The 17,306-nt window shown below is 34.5% G+C and overlaps 1 protein-coding gene across 1 annotated transcript in view; it reads right to left on the bottom strand.

The window, feature by feature from the left end:
* Positions 1-17,034, bottom strand: part of LOC140150327 (PDF receptor-like) — a 118,861-nt gene extending 101,827 nt beyond the window's left edge. Inside the window, exon 1 of the mRNA XM_072172335.1 lies at positions 16,971-17,034. Within this exon, the coding sequence (XP_072028436.1) occupies positions 16,971-17,034 (64 nt within the window). The remainder of the gene's footprint in view (positions 1-16,970) is intronic.
* Positions 17,035-17,306: the final 272 nt, after the last annotated feature.

Raw genomic sequence — 17,306 nt, 5'->3', positions numbered from 1 at the left:
TAATATTTTTTTATATAATCATGAAATGCAACTTGCTCCTTGTTATTCATGTTGTATAACTTCTTATAGTTTCAATGTATTTCATGGGTGGTTAAATGCTTCGTTTTCAAATTAACAATTGGCTATATCATAGATCCAATTGTATTTTATATGTCAAGTTAATTACAAATCCACGCATTTAAAGTTTAGAAGTAAATCTAACCGACTGAATTACAGGCTTAAAATACCATATACCCCAAATGTATTCAATAAACCACAATCTATTGGTATGACATTTTTACATTCTCCATTCGAATTAAACGAGACCGCTAGTAGATCCAAATTGCTCAAATTCAGCGTGCATGGAAAACCAGTTCATATAACGTTCTTTTTGTTGCAGCACATAGGAATTAGGTAGCATTCAATCTAGACCATATTCAGTTGAGACTTTATTGGGAGCCAAAAGAACATCTGATGTTTATTTTGACCTTGGTTAATTCTGCCGAGTTGAACGATACAGTTGTACTTAGCACAGTATATTTTAAAAGGACATTTCGTGATCCATAGCATCATCCCCCACTTTTCACAAACAAAGTTGAGATTTTTATATCACTGGAAAACTCTGGCTACATAATGTTTATGTACAAAAATTTTCTTGCAGATTCATTCGTTTAGCAAAGATATCGTGAAATTTGAATTTCGATCTGGGGTATACCAGAACGAATATCATGCATAACTCGCAAACGCATAATCGGAATCAACTGAAATTTTGAGAATAAGCTTTTTTCGTCGATATCTAAGTACTGAAAAATGTCATAAAAAGAGGATGCTAGGATCACGAAATTGAATCCCATATCCCATGGGAATTGATCCCATATCTGAAGTATTCTTAAGTTGAAGTGTTACAATGATCTAATATTAAATATTAGTTGAATACCATAATTATCATTACGTTGCAAACTCCGTTTTAGTTTTCAGCTTTTCTACTTTAATTCGCACGGAATTCTTTGCTATTCTTGAATTGATAAGTTCACTAGTTTGTCTACCTCTTGTATTCCAAAAGGTGACTTTCTCCTAATATAATTGCGTATTGTCGAATGTTTAGGGTTTGTAACAGTTTCAATGCTGAAGGGTTCTCGGGTCCTTGGATAACGACTGGTAATGTAGAATATAACATTAAAAATCAACCCAACTCATGGACCCTCCGAATCTGTTGGTAATTTGCATGCCTTTTGTTATAATATGACATCGGAATAGCCGGGCTTCGTTGTGAGCGCTCACTGGACGAGTATGTTTCTATATTGCTGCATGGTTTGGCAGTGTGTGTAATCAGTGGCATCGATTTGTGGAGGAAGATGAATGGGTTTTTGAGGGTTTTTAGCACTGAGAAAACTAGGTTACAGGACTTATTATGTAATTATTATTGTTACATTATCCAGAGATGGGACCGAACTGAGACTGTGGGTCAGTCTAACATGCATGACAAAATGAATTGAAATATATTTATAAAAGTTCACTTCAATGTCATTTCAGATGAGATGAAATTGGTATGTGATGAAATCGGACCATCCTCTTTTAATATACTTTCATTTTCTTATTTGTTTTCGAATGTCAGTACATGAAGGAAATGTCTGTTTGTATAAATATGGGCAACATATCATAATGGGTGAATTAATGGGTATATTATATTATTTACTACCTGGATGAATGATAATCTTCACAAACGTAGAGCAAATTACTCATTATTATTTTACTTGCTCGTTGTTGTTCTAAAATCTCCATTTTATTGATAATGTGATAAATATGAATGTTACTACATTTTTCCTCCAAGAGGAGACTCATATAAACATGTGTTTTCAGCTGAGCCATGACAAACTGCCAATTTGCTTCACACTTCCTGAGAGGAATCAGGTAAAAGCATTTTAAAATTTCTGTAAAATTACACGAGAGAGTTTCTTTTTCAGAATTATGTTTTTCGTTAACTATTATGTAAAAGACAAGGTGAAAGTGGAAATGTTGCTTGGCATTCAGCTAATGAGGCACTGGGTCCCAGTATGAATGAAACATTTCAGCGATCAATCGCTCGCCGCCAAGGCCATCAATATGGAATTATAGAGGCAGACACCTCATACATGATATTAAAGTATTAGCAGAAATTCATATACCTTATAATATTGGCGGTGATGTCAGCGTAAATGGAAAGGGGAAATGGAAGTCGAGGAGGGCGGCTAATATTTACTTATTTATTTACGCGAATGCGGTGGGGATTGTATTGACGTTTTTGACCGCAATATTAGTATAAAGAAATTTTGGCAAATACTTATACATGTCTAAAATGTTTTGAAACAATTTTTTGTCATTCAAAATCCGTTGGATTTCTCTATTAAACTGTCTCTCTAACTTAAAAGTAGTAAGTAAAACGAGTTTAAAAGATATTCCATGGGGTTGCTAAGTGGTTCTTTGTCAATTGTCACGTTTCCAACAGTGGCATTGGAACAGATCCAAATATATTTTGTATGATAACAAGGGACATACGTAACAGGTGTCATGATAGACGCATTTTTATAATAATAGAATTTTTCATTAAAATGATTAATTTCCTCCTTTTTAAGCGAAACATCGGTAAATTGTGCATCCCATGGACTGCCTAAAGGACCAATGAAAGCAATTCAATCTTCAGCTCCTTGATGAAACAATCCAACAAACACAAATATTTTGAAAACATTTTACAAACCGATTTTGGTTTTGGTTAAACGTTTTAAAAACATTTAAATGGTCATGATACAGGGGCGTAACCAGCTTATTTGGTCAGGGGGGCAAAATAAAATTTCAGGGGCACAGACGAAAAAAATTACAGTTGCATCATACATTACATAGAGCCTGTATGTCTTCGAGCTTCCAAAAAGGCTTTATTGGGACGATGTGCGCGCATATCACACAAAAATTTGGCAATCACTATTTTTGCCCATTATCAGGATGGAATGGGCTTTATCTTAATTACAATGTTCGAATTTTACATGACATTTGGGCCATGATTGGGCTGAATTTTGGTAGAAAAGGGTCTCATTGCCCTTTTTATGTCAGGGGTGGCACTCTGTCCCCCTGCACCCCCGCACCCCCTCCCCCGCTGGCTACGCTATTGTCATGAAAATATTTTATTACGTTATATATGGAACTATGGAACACACACTTTCAACAACATTTCGAAATTCTTGTCAAAATGTTCTTGTAAAATGTATTATTTGGGCATCTTGTCCAGATTTTGTCCTGGGTTTTTGTTCCTCCTTTTGTATTTTGCATTTCCTGAATAATGGTTAATATAAACCACTTAGCAAACATATTTGCTAAATATTATGTCAATATTTCAACCAGTAATGACTTTTTTAGGTTATTAAGTCATTTTATACCCATTATATAACACGACATTTAAACGTTCATATAAAACGTTTTGTATTTGCTGGGAAGTTGTAGTTTTTAAACGTGTGGCCAGGCTAGAAGGAGTCAATTTTGGGAAAGTTGTTATGTTTGGAAAAGTTGAGGGAAAAGAAGCAGAGAAAGACAGAGACACATGTGGACAGATAGGATTATTTCTTTAACTTAACTGTCAATTTACAGCTGTTAATCCAAAGCGCCGAACCGACACGAATGGAGACATATCAGAAAGGTTGCGAATGCTTAGACAGTGGCCTAGCCAGTGGGAAGACATTGTCACGGATGAAAATCGGGGAGGCAATGAGTAAAATGTCATAAAATGACTTAAAACGGGACCAAACATTGACAAAAAATAATGGGGATACAATTTGCCTTTGCCCCCTCACACTTAGCATGCAGCTGGCGATGCTGTACTCAGATTTGAGCAGATCAACGGCGATGGCATCGACGATTGGTTAACTAAGACTGATTTTTTTTGTAATGTACCAAAAACCCTTAATACTCCGTTGCTTTTGATATAATGATCATTATCATTTTCAAAAACATTAATTATTCACCTTTAAACATTTAGCACATTTTGTAAACGATTATAGCATAAAAATCGTTAAAAGCGTACCAGTATTTAATGGCACAGTATTGTTGTCTGTCACATAAAATCCAGATTACCCACCCTATCAGCACACATCTACCACACAAACATACCGTTACATACATTGCCACACACCTACATGCAAAATGATTATACAGCATTCCACATAATGAAACGCAGCGCTACAAGAGCCAAAATAAAAATGAGAAAACAAGGCATGCATATGGAAAAACAAGAACAATACTTAGGCATGATAAAAATGTGTTTTACAGAACTCTTGTAAGCAGAAAATATGAGAAATTGTCTGATATCCAGAGGCAGACCATTCCAGATTCGAGGAGTTGAAAAGGAAAATGCCCTATTTTTAAAAGTTCTGATGGTGTTATGCTCAAACAAAAGAAGTGCCTGACGCTAAACGGAAACATATGCGGGTTGGATGATGTAAAGACAAACATTGAGATAAGAGTCCGTTGTCATTCCATTGAGGTATTTAAAGAGCACAACCAATATTTTAAATATAGTTCTGTCCTCCATGGGCAGTCAGTGCAGTCGATGTAAATATGGAGTTCCCGTTTTAAAGCTTACCAAGTCAGTTTTGCTGCATGCATTGTAATTCTTGGATATCAGTTGATCCAAGCAGTTGATCGATTGGGCCACGTGGTTGTCTTTTATAGTACCTAGGTGTGTCACTCCTCATGGGCTTTTATTTTGTATTTAAAAAAGTCCATCCTCCTATTCACACAGTGGCGAGGCGTGAATCATGCTGGGGGGGGGCACCGACCATAATTGGTGGCACCGGACCTGATTTAATAGGGTAAAGGCACACAAGCCGGATTTTCTTAATTTTCAAATCGATGGCGGAAATTAATTTTCAAATCGTGCCCCTATGACGCTACGCCACTGTATAAGCCACATGAAACAAAATAACATGCATAGTCATATTTCATTCCAACGTTAAACATATCTCCTACTAGTAGAGAGGTCATGCATCCTAACGTGCTCTATTTAACGACTCGTTGAAATGTGACATTTTTGGTAAAAATGTGAAATATATTTAATTAGCGCGGACTACATGTCTGACAGCATAGCAAACCAGATTTCCCATATTCTTTTTGGTTACTGATTTGCAACATCTATACCGTTATACGTATTGATTGAGCTTTATTACAGCGGACGGATTGGCTCGAATGGCTTCGGGCAACACGTTGGTGATAAGGAGAGGTAACATTGACTCTAAGCGTGGTGTTCTCAGGCGTGTTTAATAAATACTTGCCTTTCTTAGCATTTCTTTGCATTTCGTTTCTTTTTCTTTTCTGTCTTTATTTGCTAAAGGAGGATGGTCCTATCAACAACCTCGTCCCCGCGTTATTATAAAAGATTTTATATTAGCCAAAAACTCATTTTTACCCCATCAGATTCACATATTTGACCCCGACATTAAAACTAATCACAATAACTAAAAAAAACCTTTTAGGTCATTTCAAGTTAGATTAGCTTTTGATGAAACAGAACCACCCTCCTTTAATGTAATCATATTTTCTTATTTGTTTCTCAATGCCAGTATGTGAGGCGATTTCTATTCATATAAACACACTAATGTTGGCAAAAGGTCAGCCTTTGTATACTTACTATACGATCGACTTGGATATAGTTCTAAAGTTTGTCCACTCCCAAGAAGAGACTTATATAATTGTGTGTTTTTCATTTGAGACATGAAAAATTACTTTCATTTTTTATTACAAGTGAAACCTCGGGTTTTAATACGAAAATGCATTTGATGGATTTTTTCAGGCTGTTTAAAACTTTTAGTCAATAAAAGACAAAACAATAATAACAATAACGTTTCGCGGACAGTGCCTTAAAAACCGTAGCAGAAAGACTAGTAAAAAAATCACTTGTCATATATACTCGCCATCCTAATCTTTTCCATTTTAACCATAGAGATTATCCACTTCACTCATGTGTGCATGACTTCTAACAAATGGCGCTGATTCCCGTAGCATTCCTCATTCAAACCAATTCAATGCACGACTTTGGCGGGCTGTTTTGAAACATTGATGGTTGCACATGCAGGGACTTCTTTTGAAAGTCCTAAACAAGGTATAGCAGTCGTTGATAGGATATGCAGCTTATAGAACACGGATAACCTCTATTGACCAGTCAATAGCACAATGGCACCAAGCTCTATTGTGCTGTCGACTGGTTAAAACAGATGAAAATTTAGGATGACGAATATATATAACCAATGATTTTTCCACTTGTTTTTTTTTTACGTTAAGGCGCTATCCGCGTTATGATGGTGATGATGATGATGATGATGATAATGATAATAATAATAATAACAACAACAACAACAACAACAACAACAACAACAACAACAACAACAACAACAACAACAACAACAACAACAACAACAACAATAATAATAATAATAATAATAATAATAATAATAATAATAATAATAATAATAATAATAATAATAATAATAATAATAATAATAATAATAATAATAATAATAATAATAATAATAATAATAATAATAATAATAATAATAATAATAATAATAATAATAATAACAACAACAACAACAACAACAACAAAATATTCAAAATGTACAGCCGTACTTTATGAAAAAGAAAGGTCTGCTCAAGATGTGATTATTTCTTGGTTATAATATTAACAGCAGCGGGCTTTCTCCGCTGATGTGAACGTGGTGAACATTGTCGTACGTTCTATGTATGATGCCGAAAGGGTGGAAAAGAATATACGCCAACGTATTCCAGACACCTACAACAAAGTGCTTAGCATGAAATAGACGGGAACTTGTCAACCCCATTGCTGTTGAAATGAACCGAAGCTACTGGAGCTGAAAACAGGTATTTCAATCTTGTGAATGTGCTTCCCAGCGTAATCATAGTAATGAACTAAACAGAAACAGACGTGCTAAAAACACGTTGGTCAAATAGTTACTGGAGTAGATATAACTCGTTAAAGACACGTGATAATCCCAAGTAATTTGAATGATACATTTTACAGGTACGTTGTTACGAGTAACAAATGAATGCAATTTTAATGAAGGTGTGCTTTATGGGTAGTGAATTGTTTTATCAGTATCACACCTTCATATATTTGATGAGTCTATGCTGTGTGCTCATCATTCTACCAGGTTGTATTTATTAGGGTGGAGCATTATTGTTGAATAAACACATTATTTTATATTTTGTTCGCATACTTATCAAATGGTCAAGTCACACTTGTTTCTGTATTATGTCTTTGAGCTTTAATGCTTTTTAGCTTGTATTTATCATTTTTAGTAGAATGTCTTTGTTTGCATGATAAGCAGAGCAGACTATATGCTTTTTATCGAGTTTCATATACGATTCGAGGTCTCAAAGTATATGTACGTCCATGAATATATACACTTTTCGAAAGATTATGTCCAAATGTAGAAAATATTGGACATACTTATGAAGTGCAAGATGTACAGCATTTCATATTATTGGATGTCAACTGCGATTGTATGACTGTGGTTTTAGCAAGAGGAGACCTATAACATTTGTCAATGTAGATTATAAGATTGCCACAAAGGTGTTAGCAAAAAGGCTTTTAAATGTTTTATCATCAATTGATCCTGATCAGACTGGGTATGTCAAAGGTAGATACATTGGTGAAAATGCCAGATTGAAGATATAAATGCGCACGTGACCACCTCCGCGCTGCCATAACAGCTTATAGACAGAAAGTCTCGAAGTGACCTTCTACATAGCGAGTGGCCTTTCTATACATTTGAATGCAAAGGCGGAACAATATGAGACTGCTGTGCAGCGAAATTGTCTATTTTGTTCAACTTTGTGATTATGGTGTAAACGTTTCCGTCGTTGAATATTTTTTCCGTCGTCAAATACTTTCAAAATGTTGATAAATTTGATTGCATATTACAAATTCAGAATTGCTGTGTAATAATTTTGCAATTTAATTAATACTTAAATTTGATGATATTTATCACAGAATTCCTATCCCTTTCTGTATAAAGGTCAATGCATGAGGATTTGGTCCCGCTTGCTGGTATTGGCATGTCGTGCCCATGGATCACCTGCGTATTTATTTTATAAAAGCGCATTTAAAGATATAACCTAAGTACACTGTTAGATACACAGAAAATCAAAATCTTTTCACAGAAATGGGCAAATAAATGGGCAATAAAATATCATGAAAGACAAACAAAAAATGACGATGGTATTCACTAATGACGATTTCTTATTTACCTCCTAACATTTCAAGATAGCAAACATACTTTTCTCAAGTCATTTAGCAATCGTGTCATCTTTTGACAGTTACAAAACTATAGTACGTAAATCGTGACAAGCAAGGGCCGCTCATTTCATCATGAAAAGCATAAGTCATACTACTTGGTAAGTGGATTTAGATTGCCATGTTTACAGATCTAAAATAGATTAACAATAGATTTATTGGTACCCAAACACATGAATAAATCATTCATTCTACTTATGTTGACAAAAACGCTGAAAGCGTTTGCGCTGTTATTAAATGTTCACTTTTAATAAGACTATACGCTACACTGACATTTTGATGAAGCATGGATGGGTGGATAGGCAAATTAATCTTGCTCAAAACTTGCGTGTAATAAACTTATAACATGGGACAAAGGATCCTATTCATCAGGTTTTAGATAAATAGGATGGTCTAGTTTTCAGTCCTGTGTTCTATAAATACGAATTTATAAATTCTTGATAGAGAGAACTGGAGGTTGCCATGTTGGCTGGAAGCCTGTAAGTCTGGAGAGTTGACCTCCAGCAGAGGCTGGTTTTCCTGTACTTTTCAATGGTAAAGCAGGTGACTTATCGCAACTTGTCGCCCAAAATTGGATGTGTTTTACCACTATAAAACTCGATAACTTTTTAAACGCTTACGATAACTTTTCTGCAAAATTAGTTTGTCATAACATATGCAAGTTGCAGGATTCCTCCAATCTTCATGGGTTTTTTTCAGCAGTCATTTTTGTGAAAAAACGGAGGGGCCCGCTTCCTAGGGAACGATGGGGTGAGGGTCGAGATGTTTTCTTTGTGCCCTCTCATTTGCTCTGTTTATAGGAGCGGGACCCGTGCCAATCCCTTGGTTCCGCCCATGTCCTGTTCATTATATTAGCAGTATGTTATTAGCAATTTGTTCAATCACTGATATGAGATGATCAATGCTCAACCTTTATCTCATGTGTTTTTCTATGACTGTTATAACCTCGAAATTCTTTGAATTCTAAGATCCTGTAATATCTCGCTACTCAATGAAATACCTGTTAGCTTAGTAACACACAAATTTTAAAATGGCATGATGATATTTACACCTCTTTGAAGATCCTCTTTAACGAAAACAGAACTCACATAACTCGCTATGTTGATTGCTATGTTTACAAACCTACACTGGATTTATAAATTTTTGAATAATACTGAATACCATATGAATTACATTCTAAAGTTGATACATTTGCTGAAGTATGTTATTATTAATTTAAATAGATGATGCCTTACATTGATAGTGTTGTAATAATAAGATCCAATTCAAAGTAGATTGTTTTCAGAACTGAGTTGTTAGCTGCCCTGGGCCGTGTCATATTGAAAATTGGAGTCATATCTTCATAATCTCTAACTAATCAATAATCCATGAATCAGCATCCACTTCCATCTCCAAGTTAGTTGAATGCTGGCGGGGAAGTTGTAAACTTGTTATTGGTCCAAATGGGCTAATGTTACAAGCTCATTTAAAGGTTAAGCATTAGGCCCAGCCTCTTGAATATTAGAACATTCTGTACGATATTAGGTGAATAGTTGGCACTTAATACTTCGCGTTGAATGAATGGCTTTAGTCAACGAGTTGGTGATAAGGAGAAGTGTCAATCGTTGACTCTAAGGTTCAATGTCTAATTACACAGTTTTCAATTGAAAATGGCTAATTTTGTCCGGAATTTTCTCATATACAGAACTCTTTTAGTTAAGTTAAACGAAAACAATACCAGATGAAACTAGATGATTTAGATGCCAAATGATCAAAAATCAACATGGGTTGACCTAAGACTTTTTTGTTTTAATGCAAATACATTGAACCGTGAATACCTTAAAATGGAAGTGCACCATCGAAGCTACAACTAGACAGGGCAAATATTTACTAAAAACGATGCCGTGCAGATAGTTTTGGTAATAGTTCAACAAAGGTGTACTTTTATGAGAGCAAATGCCATTTCAAAGCATAAAAAGCCCCGAATATACTTTTTTTTTTGCCTTACAACTTTCAGTGACTTTAAAGCAGCCTGTTCAGATGGCCCACAAGCAAATAGTTCCTCGTCGTATTGTCATACATCGCCCAGGCCCCTTAATGGCATGTAATACTAATAATAACAAAACATTGTAAATTATAAATGTACAGATGGCTATGTACTTCACTAAAAAGAGAAAGCTGCTACTCAAGAAGTGTTTATTTTTCGGCTATAGCAGCGCAGCGGGCTTTCCTCACTAATGTGTAAGTCTATTACTTTCTGTGTCTGATGCCTATAGGAAGGGAAAAATATACACCGACACTACTGTGTATTCCAGACACCTACAAAAAAGTGTTTTGCATGAAAAGGAGAGAACTTGTTAATCCCCTTCGGATTACTATTGAAATGAACTGCAACTACTGGAGCTGAAAGCAGGTATTTCAATCTTGTTAATGTGCTTCCCAGCGTCATTATAGTAAATAGAGAATGAAGTAATAGAAAAAGACGTGATAAAACACGTTGATAAAGAGGTTACCGTAAACATAACTCGTTAAAGAAAAGTGTTAATCCCAAGTAATTAGAATGATGCATTTTACAGGCAAGTTGCTACGCGTAACAAATGAAAGGAGTGAAATTTTAATGAACATGTACTTGATGGTTTTTAACAGTATCACACCTTAACCTATATGATAAGTCTAGGTTTTAGGGGATTATGAAGCAGTTGGCTCATCAGACTCTGTATCATCAATTTTATATTAATTAAGCTGGGATCATTATTGATAAATAAACGTTTTATTCTCTTTTTGTATATTGTTATTTTTTTTATCTAAAGGCAAAAGTAACACCCATTTACATGATAAATGCTGAAACTTTCGTCCTATTTTAATCAAATTTTTGCTTGTATTTCTCATTTCAGTATAATGCTTTTGTTGCAGATAAAGCACACATTTATTTTTTGTTGTTTGTGTCTTCTCAATACAGAGGTTCTTATACGATCCGAGATCTCAAAGAATACTTGTACCATGAATCCAACATTATTGAAACTCGGCGAAACACATCATAATGTATCATATTTCTATAATCATAGATAAATAACTTGATCGTAATACAATACACAGCGTGTTGAGTGAAGATATTTTACTTACATCCACAAATTTCAAGAAAACAAACACAACTTAACAAACACAGTTTTCTCAAATTTATTTATCAACAATCTTCTTATGTTTGATGTTCTCATGTTTTGGGCCATTGACTTATTTGTGTAGGTAAACATAAAGACGAGAGTAAAAAATAGACACAATTAGATTGGCGTTGAGGTGAATTTTAAACTGGTCACACAATTAAAAAAAATGAAATTTAAGGAATAACAATAAGTTTACTTTCCAAGCTAACGGTAAAAAAACCCAGTTATTCGATCAAATATCTGTTCTATTCCATTGCTTGTATTGTATTGTATTGTATTGTATTGTATGTATTGTATTGTATTGTATTGTATTGTATTGTATTGTATTGTATTGTATTGTGTTGTGTTGTGTTGTATTGTATTGTATTGAACTATTGGTAAAAGTATTATACAAAGACACAGCATCGTTCACTGTCAAATTCGAGAATGATGATCAGAATTCTTTGCCCCTGTATGAGCAACTTTTAATTTGCTTGTCCAATGATCATGCTTCATGAAATTTACATGTAATTTATAGTCTTATATATATGACATTCAATGACCTTCATGTGATTTTGTAAGCGCAAGTTGAGTATTATTAATACGTGTTTAACTACCTATAATAAAGTATTTATAAATCTTGTTTAGATTTGTAAACATGGCAATCAAAATCCACTTAGCAAGTGGTATGAATTATGCTTTTCGTGTATGAAGCCAGCTGCCCTTTCATGTCATGCGAGATAAGTGTACGTTTTGTAACTGTCAAAAGATTATTGCTATATAAATAAATTTGAGACAATTATTGTGTTTGTTAAGTTGTTTAGCAACTTAACAAATAAGTAGCAAGGCCAAATAAGTCCAAGGCCCAAAACCTAAAAACATTGGACATAAGAAGCGCGCGATATATCAGGTCATAAATAATATCCTGCGTCAATAACATCAACGAAGTCATGGCTTTAAGGTTACACAAAGAGACGTATAAAAAACGTATAAAAGACGTATAAAGTTGTTCTCTAAAACAGAGTTTTCTCAGTAATCAAATATCGCAGCGAGTGAAATGTTGGTGCATTGGATGTAGCTTAACATTTTTGTGTGTGTTATATACAAATTATTAGAATAAATTTGAAAATCCTTCGTTTAAAGCATTTTTACCCACCATGTTCACAAGATCAAAAACACGTTCCATGAGGTTTTTTTCAAATGTGCGCTCCGTATAAATCCACACCGAGCGATTGTTTTCTTCTTTTTCGTATTGTATTACAAATCGATCAAAGAAATAATGTTGCCATGGGGAAGAACCAAATACAGTACCGATTAAATTTTAAAAGCCAGTTTTGGGGGAAAATTTTGGAGAATTTGCTTGAGAAAAAGCTGGTTTGTGAAATTATCGATATCTTGATTACGATACGTTAATTTAGACATCTGAATACCTACATTATTTCTCAACATTCTGCCAATTGCTATTCCATTTGATTTTCACTCCAAATTGAAGCTAGTTTTGCAAAAAACGAGGTTTTCCTCCATCAGTTCGTTCAAAATTTCAGCGCCGACATGCGTGTTTATTCTAAGAGCCATAATGCGGACGCGATTGTAATCATGTATATTTGCATCCAATTATAGTTATATCATCCGCTTTGAGAACAGTCAATTGCGTAAGCTGATCTATGGCCGAGTGGATAGAGTGTTGGACTGGGAATCTAGTATGAATCGTGTGGCTGAATTTTCTTTCTTTTTTTCTCTTTTCTCATTTTTACTTCCTTTCTTTCCTCTTTTCTTTCTCCCTTTTTTCATTTCTTTTTTTCCTTTCTTTTCTTTCTTTTTTTTCATTTTCTTTCTCTCTCTTTCTTTCTCTTTTCACTATTTCTTTATTCTTTCTTGCTCCTTTCTTTTTAGTTTTATTTGATTGATTCGCTGAGTGCAGTGAATCGTGATTGATTGTTTTTCACTTTATATAATTCAGAAATTTGTAGGCCTGCTAAGTCTGTTTTGTTGATTTTCATCCCAAATTCGATGTACAAATAATTGCTTTTTGATATTGTTGTTGTTGCCTACCCTTACATTGTAATCAGGGGAATAGCAGCATTGATTTCATCAAAGATATCAAGGCTATAAATTCAAAATCAACACATTTTCCAGGGCGTAGCTTGACGAAGTGCCCCAATCAATTTTAAAATTTATAAAATCCTTGTGAAAATTGCCGAAAACGGCTTGTGCCACCCCCCGGCATCCGAGCTCCGGGCACGAGCTAAGCCAAGTTTCATAGCCTTTTCATGTCTTGACCGTGGATCGATATTCTATTGTAAGTAGGCCTACGTCCCGGTACGCTTGTTCATTTTCTGCATGGCTGTTTCTGTTATGAACTTACGCCCTCTGAAATCAAGCGCATGAAAAACTCTCGGCTAACCTTAATTAAAGCAAACAACAATATCTCGCTTCTGACAAGCAAGTCCTTGAATACGTTTTTAGTAAAAGGATCAACTTAATCCAGTATTATTGAACTGACTGGTACCTAAATGTTGATGGTGACTTTGATAATGGTTGATGGTTAGTACTGACTGGTACCTAAATGTTGATGGTGACTTTGATAATGGTTGAAGGTTAGTATTTACTAACTTTACTAACAGTCATCCACCTCCATGATTTGCTTATTCTTGTCCATTCTTGTATCGCATTTTGTGCATGTTCCCAAACCCACATATGTGATGCAATCAAGCAAAATCAGTCGGAACTCGGAAATATTAAATTTTCAGTTTCTTACAGGTTAGTGAAAAACATTTACAAAGCTGCATTTTACAGAAAGCCCCAATGAAATTGAACAACCAGTTCCAAAGATATGAGCAATTAAAGGGTTTCCAAAACAAGAGGAAACAAAAGGAAATATTTCCTTTGTATCGCTATATCTCAAAATCAATATTTCCGAGTTCCGACTGATTTTGCTTGATCGCATCACATATTAATCTTTCTGGGTTTTTTCTAGTTATATTATAGGTATCTAGGTTTCTGATCCACAACACCAGTTGCTACATAGCATATCATGATTTATTCAATTCTCCATATTGAAACAAACCAATCTTATCTCCTATTCTAGGATCCTGTATTATCTCACAACCCATCCAAAACCCCATCACAAATCATTTGCCAATGAAATACTCGTTTAGATTAACAACATAAAAACTTCGGCAAAATATTACTTTAAAGAAGCTGCCATCACTAAACCATAACTCATATCACTCGCTATGTGACATTTGATTGCTATGTTTACAAACATACAACGGACTTATAAATATTTGAATAATACTGAATAACATATGCATTAAATACATTCTAACATTGACACCCGTGCTGACGGCAGTATGTTATTATTGAATTATATAAATGATGCCTCACTTTGACATTGATGTTGCCATGAGAGATTGTTATGTTTATATAGTTTTAGTTAAGATATTATGTTGGCTAGACTTATCAATGTAAGTATAGTAGACTTTTTACCTTATGTTTATAAGATAAAATTATCTCAATTGTAACTTGCATTAAACCTTACAATTCAATCCAGGGTTTGAAATACACGGTTCACAACTTATAAGTTCCCCCTAATACTTTTTAAAATAAGTCAAAACACATTTTACGAAATGTAACAATGTAAAAAGATATGTATAGCCCTATTTGTTTTACACATTTGGACCAATTTATAGCGTCACACGTCATTATGCATTGCGTTCAGTCACAATGGATAATTGTGTATTAAGAAAAGAGGCCGTTTTAAAAGTTGCACCTGAGTCCATAGCAGTCAGGTTTTCTGTAACAAACACATGAATAGACCTGGCCTACTGTATTGTTTGAGAGCTGACTCCTATGGACTCAGATGCAACTTTTAACACCGTTTAAAACGGTATATTTTTTTACATAATGAACCATTGTGACGCTGTAATATGTGTAAACCAAATACGGCTACCCATACCTTTTCATTTTGTCAAATATTTTTTGATTTATAAAAAAAGATTTAGGGGGGAACTTATAAGTTGCGGACTGTATATATATACTTAGGTTACTGTTCATTGATTGAGAGATGTAAATTGCAAACGCCTTGGGTAAAGATATAGTGTAACATTGTTGTTAGCTACCCGAGGCGTAAACGTAAATTTGAGCCATATCGCAGGTACAATAGCAACTAATAAAAGACACAAAGCAAAACTTGAATGATCATCCACTTTAAAAAGGCCACAATATTTTAACGCTGGCGAGCAAACAGTAAACTAGCTATTGGTACAATATGGGCTAATGGTATAAGCTGATGAAACGGTTTAAGCTTTAGTCCTGATTCAAACGTATCCTATGTGACGGACTTGATTATTAATAGAGAATAGATACTTTTGACCCATCTTACGTTTGTCCGTACGTGTTTGACTCAATGATTTTTTAAAACTATAACATGAGTGGTACATACATACAATTTGCAATTACATTTTCATATAATATATAATATTTTTTTTCTTGATTAATTGAGTACAAAAATGTAGCAAATTTAAACTTTTTGTCAATAACTCAATAACCACATGAGCTTTTGAAATTCTGGAATAGTTTCAAGCATATTTATACTACTTTGTAAAAAATTGTTAAACAATGTCCTCGAGCGAACGTTGATATGGTTATGGAACTGGCGTCTTCTATTGTCCTTTCAAAATAGTATCCAAAATACTTCGACTGGCATTAACTATAGCAAATTCTGTTATGTTCCGATGTTTGCGAGTGCTGATTAAGGGATGCGAAGAAAACAAGAACGACGACTGCACAGTACGCAAGGGGACTCGCAGTACTGATAGGTTATTCCTGCCATGTTTACACGTAGGGTCAACAGAGAACGCACCCAAGGCTCTTTTCTGTCGACTGTCTCTTATATGATTATATAAAACTAATCAAATCATTTTTGTATTATTGAGACGTTAACATCATTAAGAAAGTTTACTTTAGATTAATTCACACCCTTTCCTCCCTTAAGACTCGTATTTAGCATCATAAGGGCGTCTGTCAATTTTTTCATAACCGTTTGGCTTACAACTGAGTAAGTCATTCAGGTCCATTATGGCAATACTACTTTGTATCCGATACTGTCTCGTATCCACTTATAAAACCAATCAAATCATTTTTTTGCTTCATTGAGAAGTTAACAGCATTAAAAAGTTTACTTTAGATTAATTAAACATCATTTCATCCCTTAAGACTCGTATTCAGCATAAAAGGCCGTCTCTCATTTTTTCATTACCGTTTGACTTAAAACTGAGTATGTCATCAAAAAAGTAAAGGATATTTGCGTATGTGTAACTGAATATTATGCATTGCCTAAACACACTCACAATATTAACGCAAAATAGTTGATATTGCTCCATGTTATTAATTAAATATTAGTACTAGTAAAGCAATTCAGTAACCATCCTATTCTTATTTGACCTGTTACACTCACTAATTGTTATCATTATCTAAAACGTTAAGCGTATTTATTATCGTATGACGATATTAAATCAACATTTAATAGCGTCACTTACCTCCAGGTTCATAGTAGCCTACTTCACCTACTCCTGGGCAATTTCCATCCCCATCATTCCCCATCGCAATGTTGGTCAGTAAAGGTCCACAATAGCACCAGTAGTAATGTATCGTCTGTCACACACACTTACAGGAGAAGTGTGAAAACTGTTACATTTCAGCTCATCGCTGCTATTGTTGCAGGCAATCAAACTAATATTCCAATGAAAAATACTCCACAGGTTGATTTTATGGATTTACTTTTCCGGAACACCACCAGTTCTGCATGCAGACAGGCTGCTCTGTATATGAGTTGCTTAACAACAAGAAGTTCTTTTTTCTTTTAACGGCAACCT

The sequence above is a fragment of the Amphiura filiformis genome, chromosome 4, assembly GCF_039555335.1.
Source record: "Amphiura filiformis chromosome 4, Afil_fr2py, whole genome shotgun sequence".
NCBI lineage: Eukaryota > Metazoa > Echinodermata > Ophiuroidea > Amphilepidida > Amphiuridae > Amphiura > Amphiura filiformis.
The sequence above is the reverse complement of the archived record's forward strand: the minus strand, read 5'-3'. Positions and strand labels throughout refer to the sequence as shown.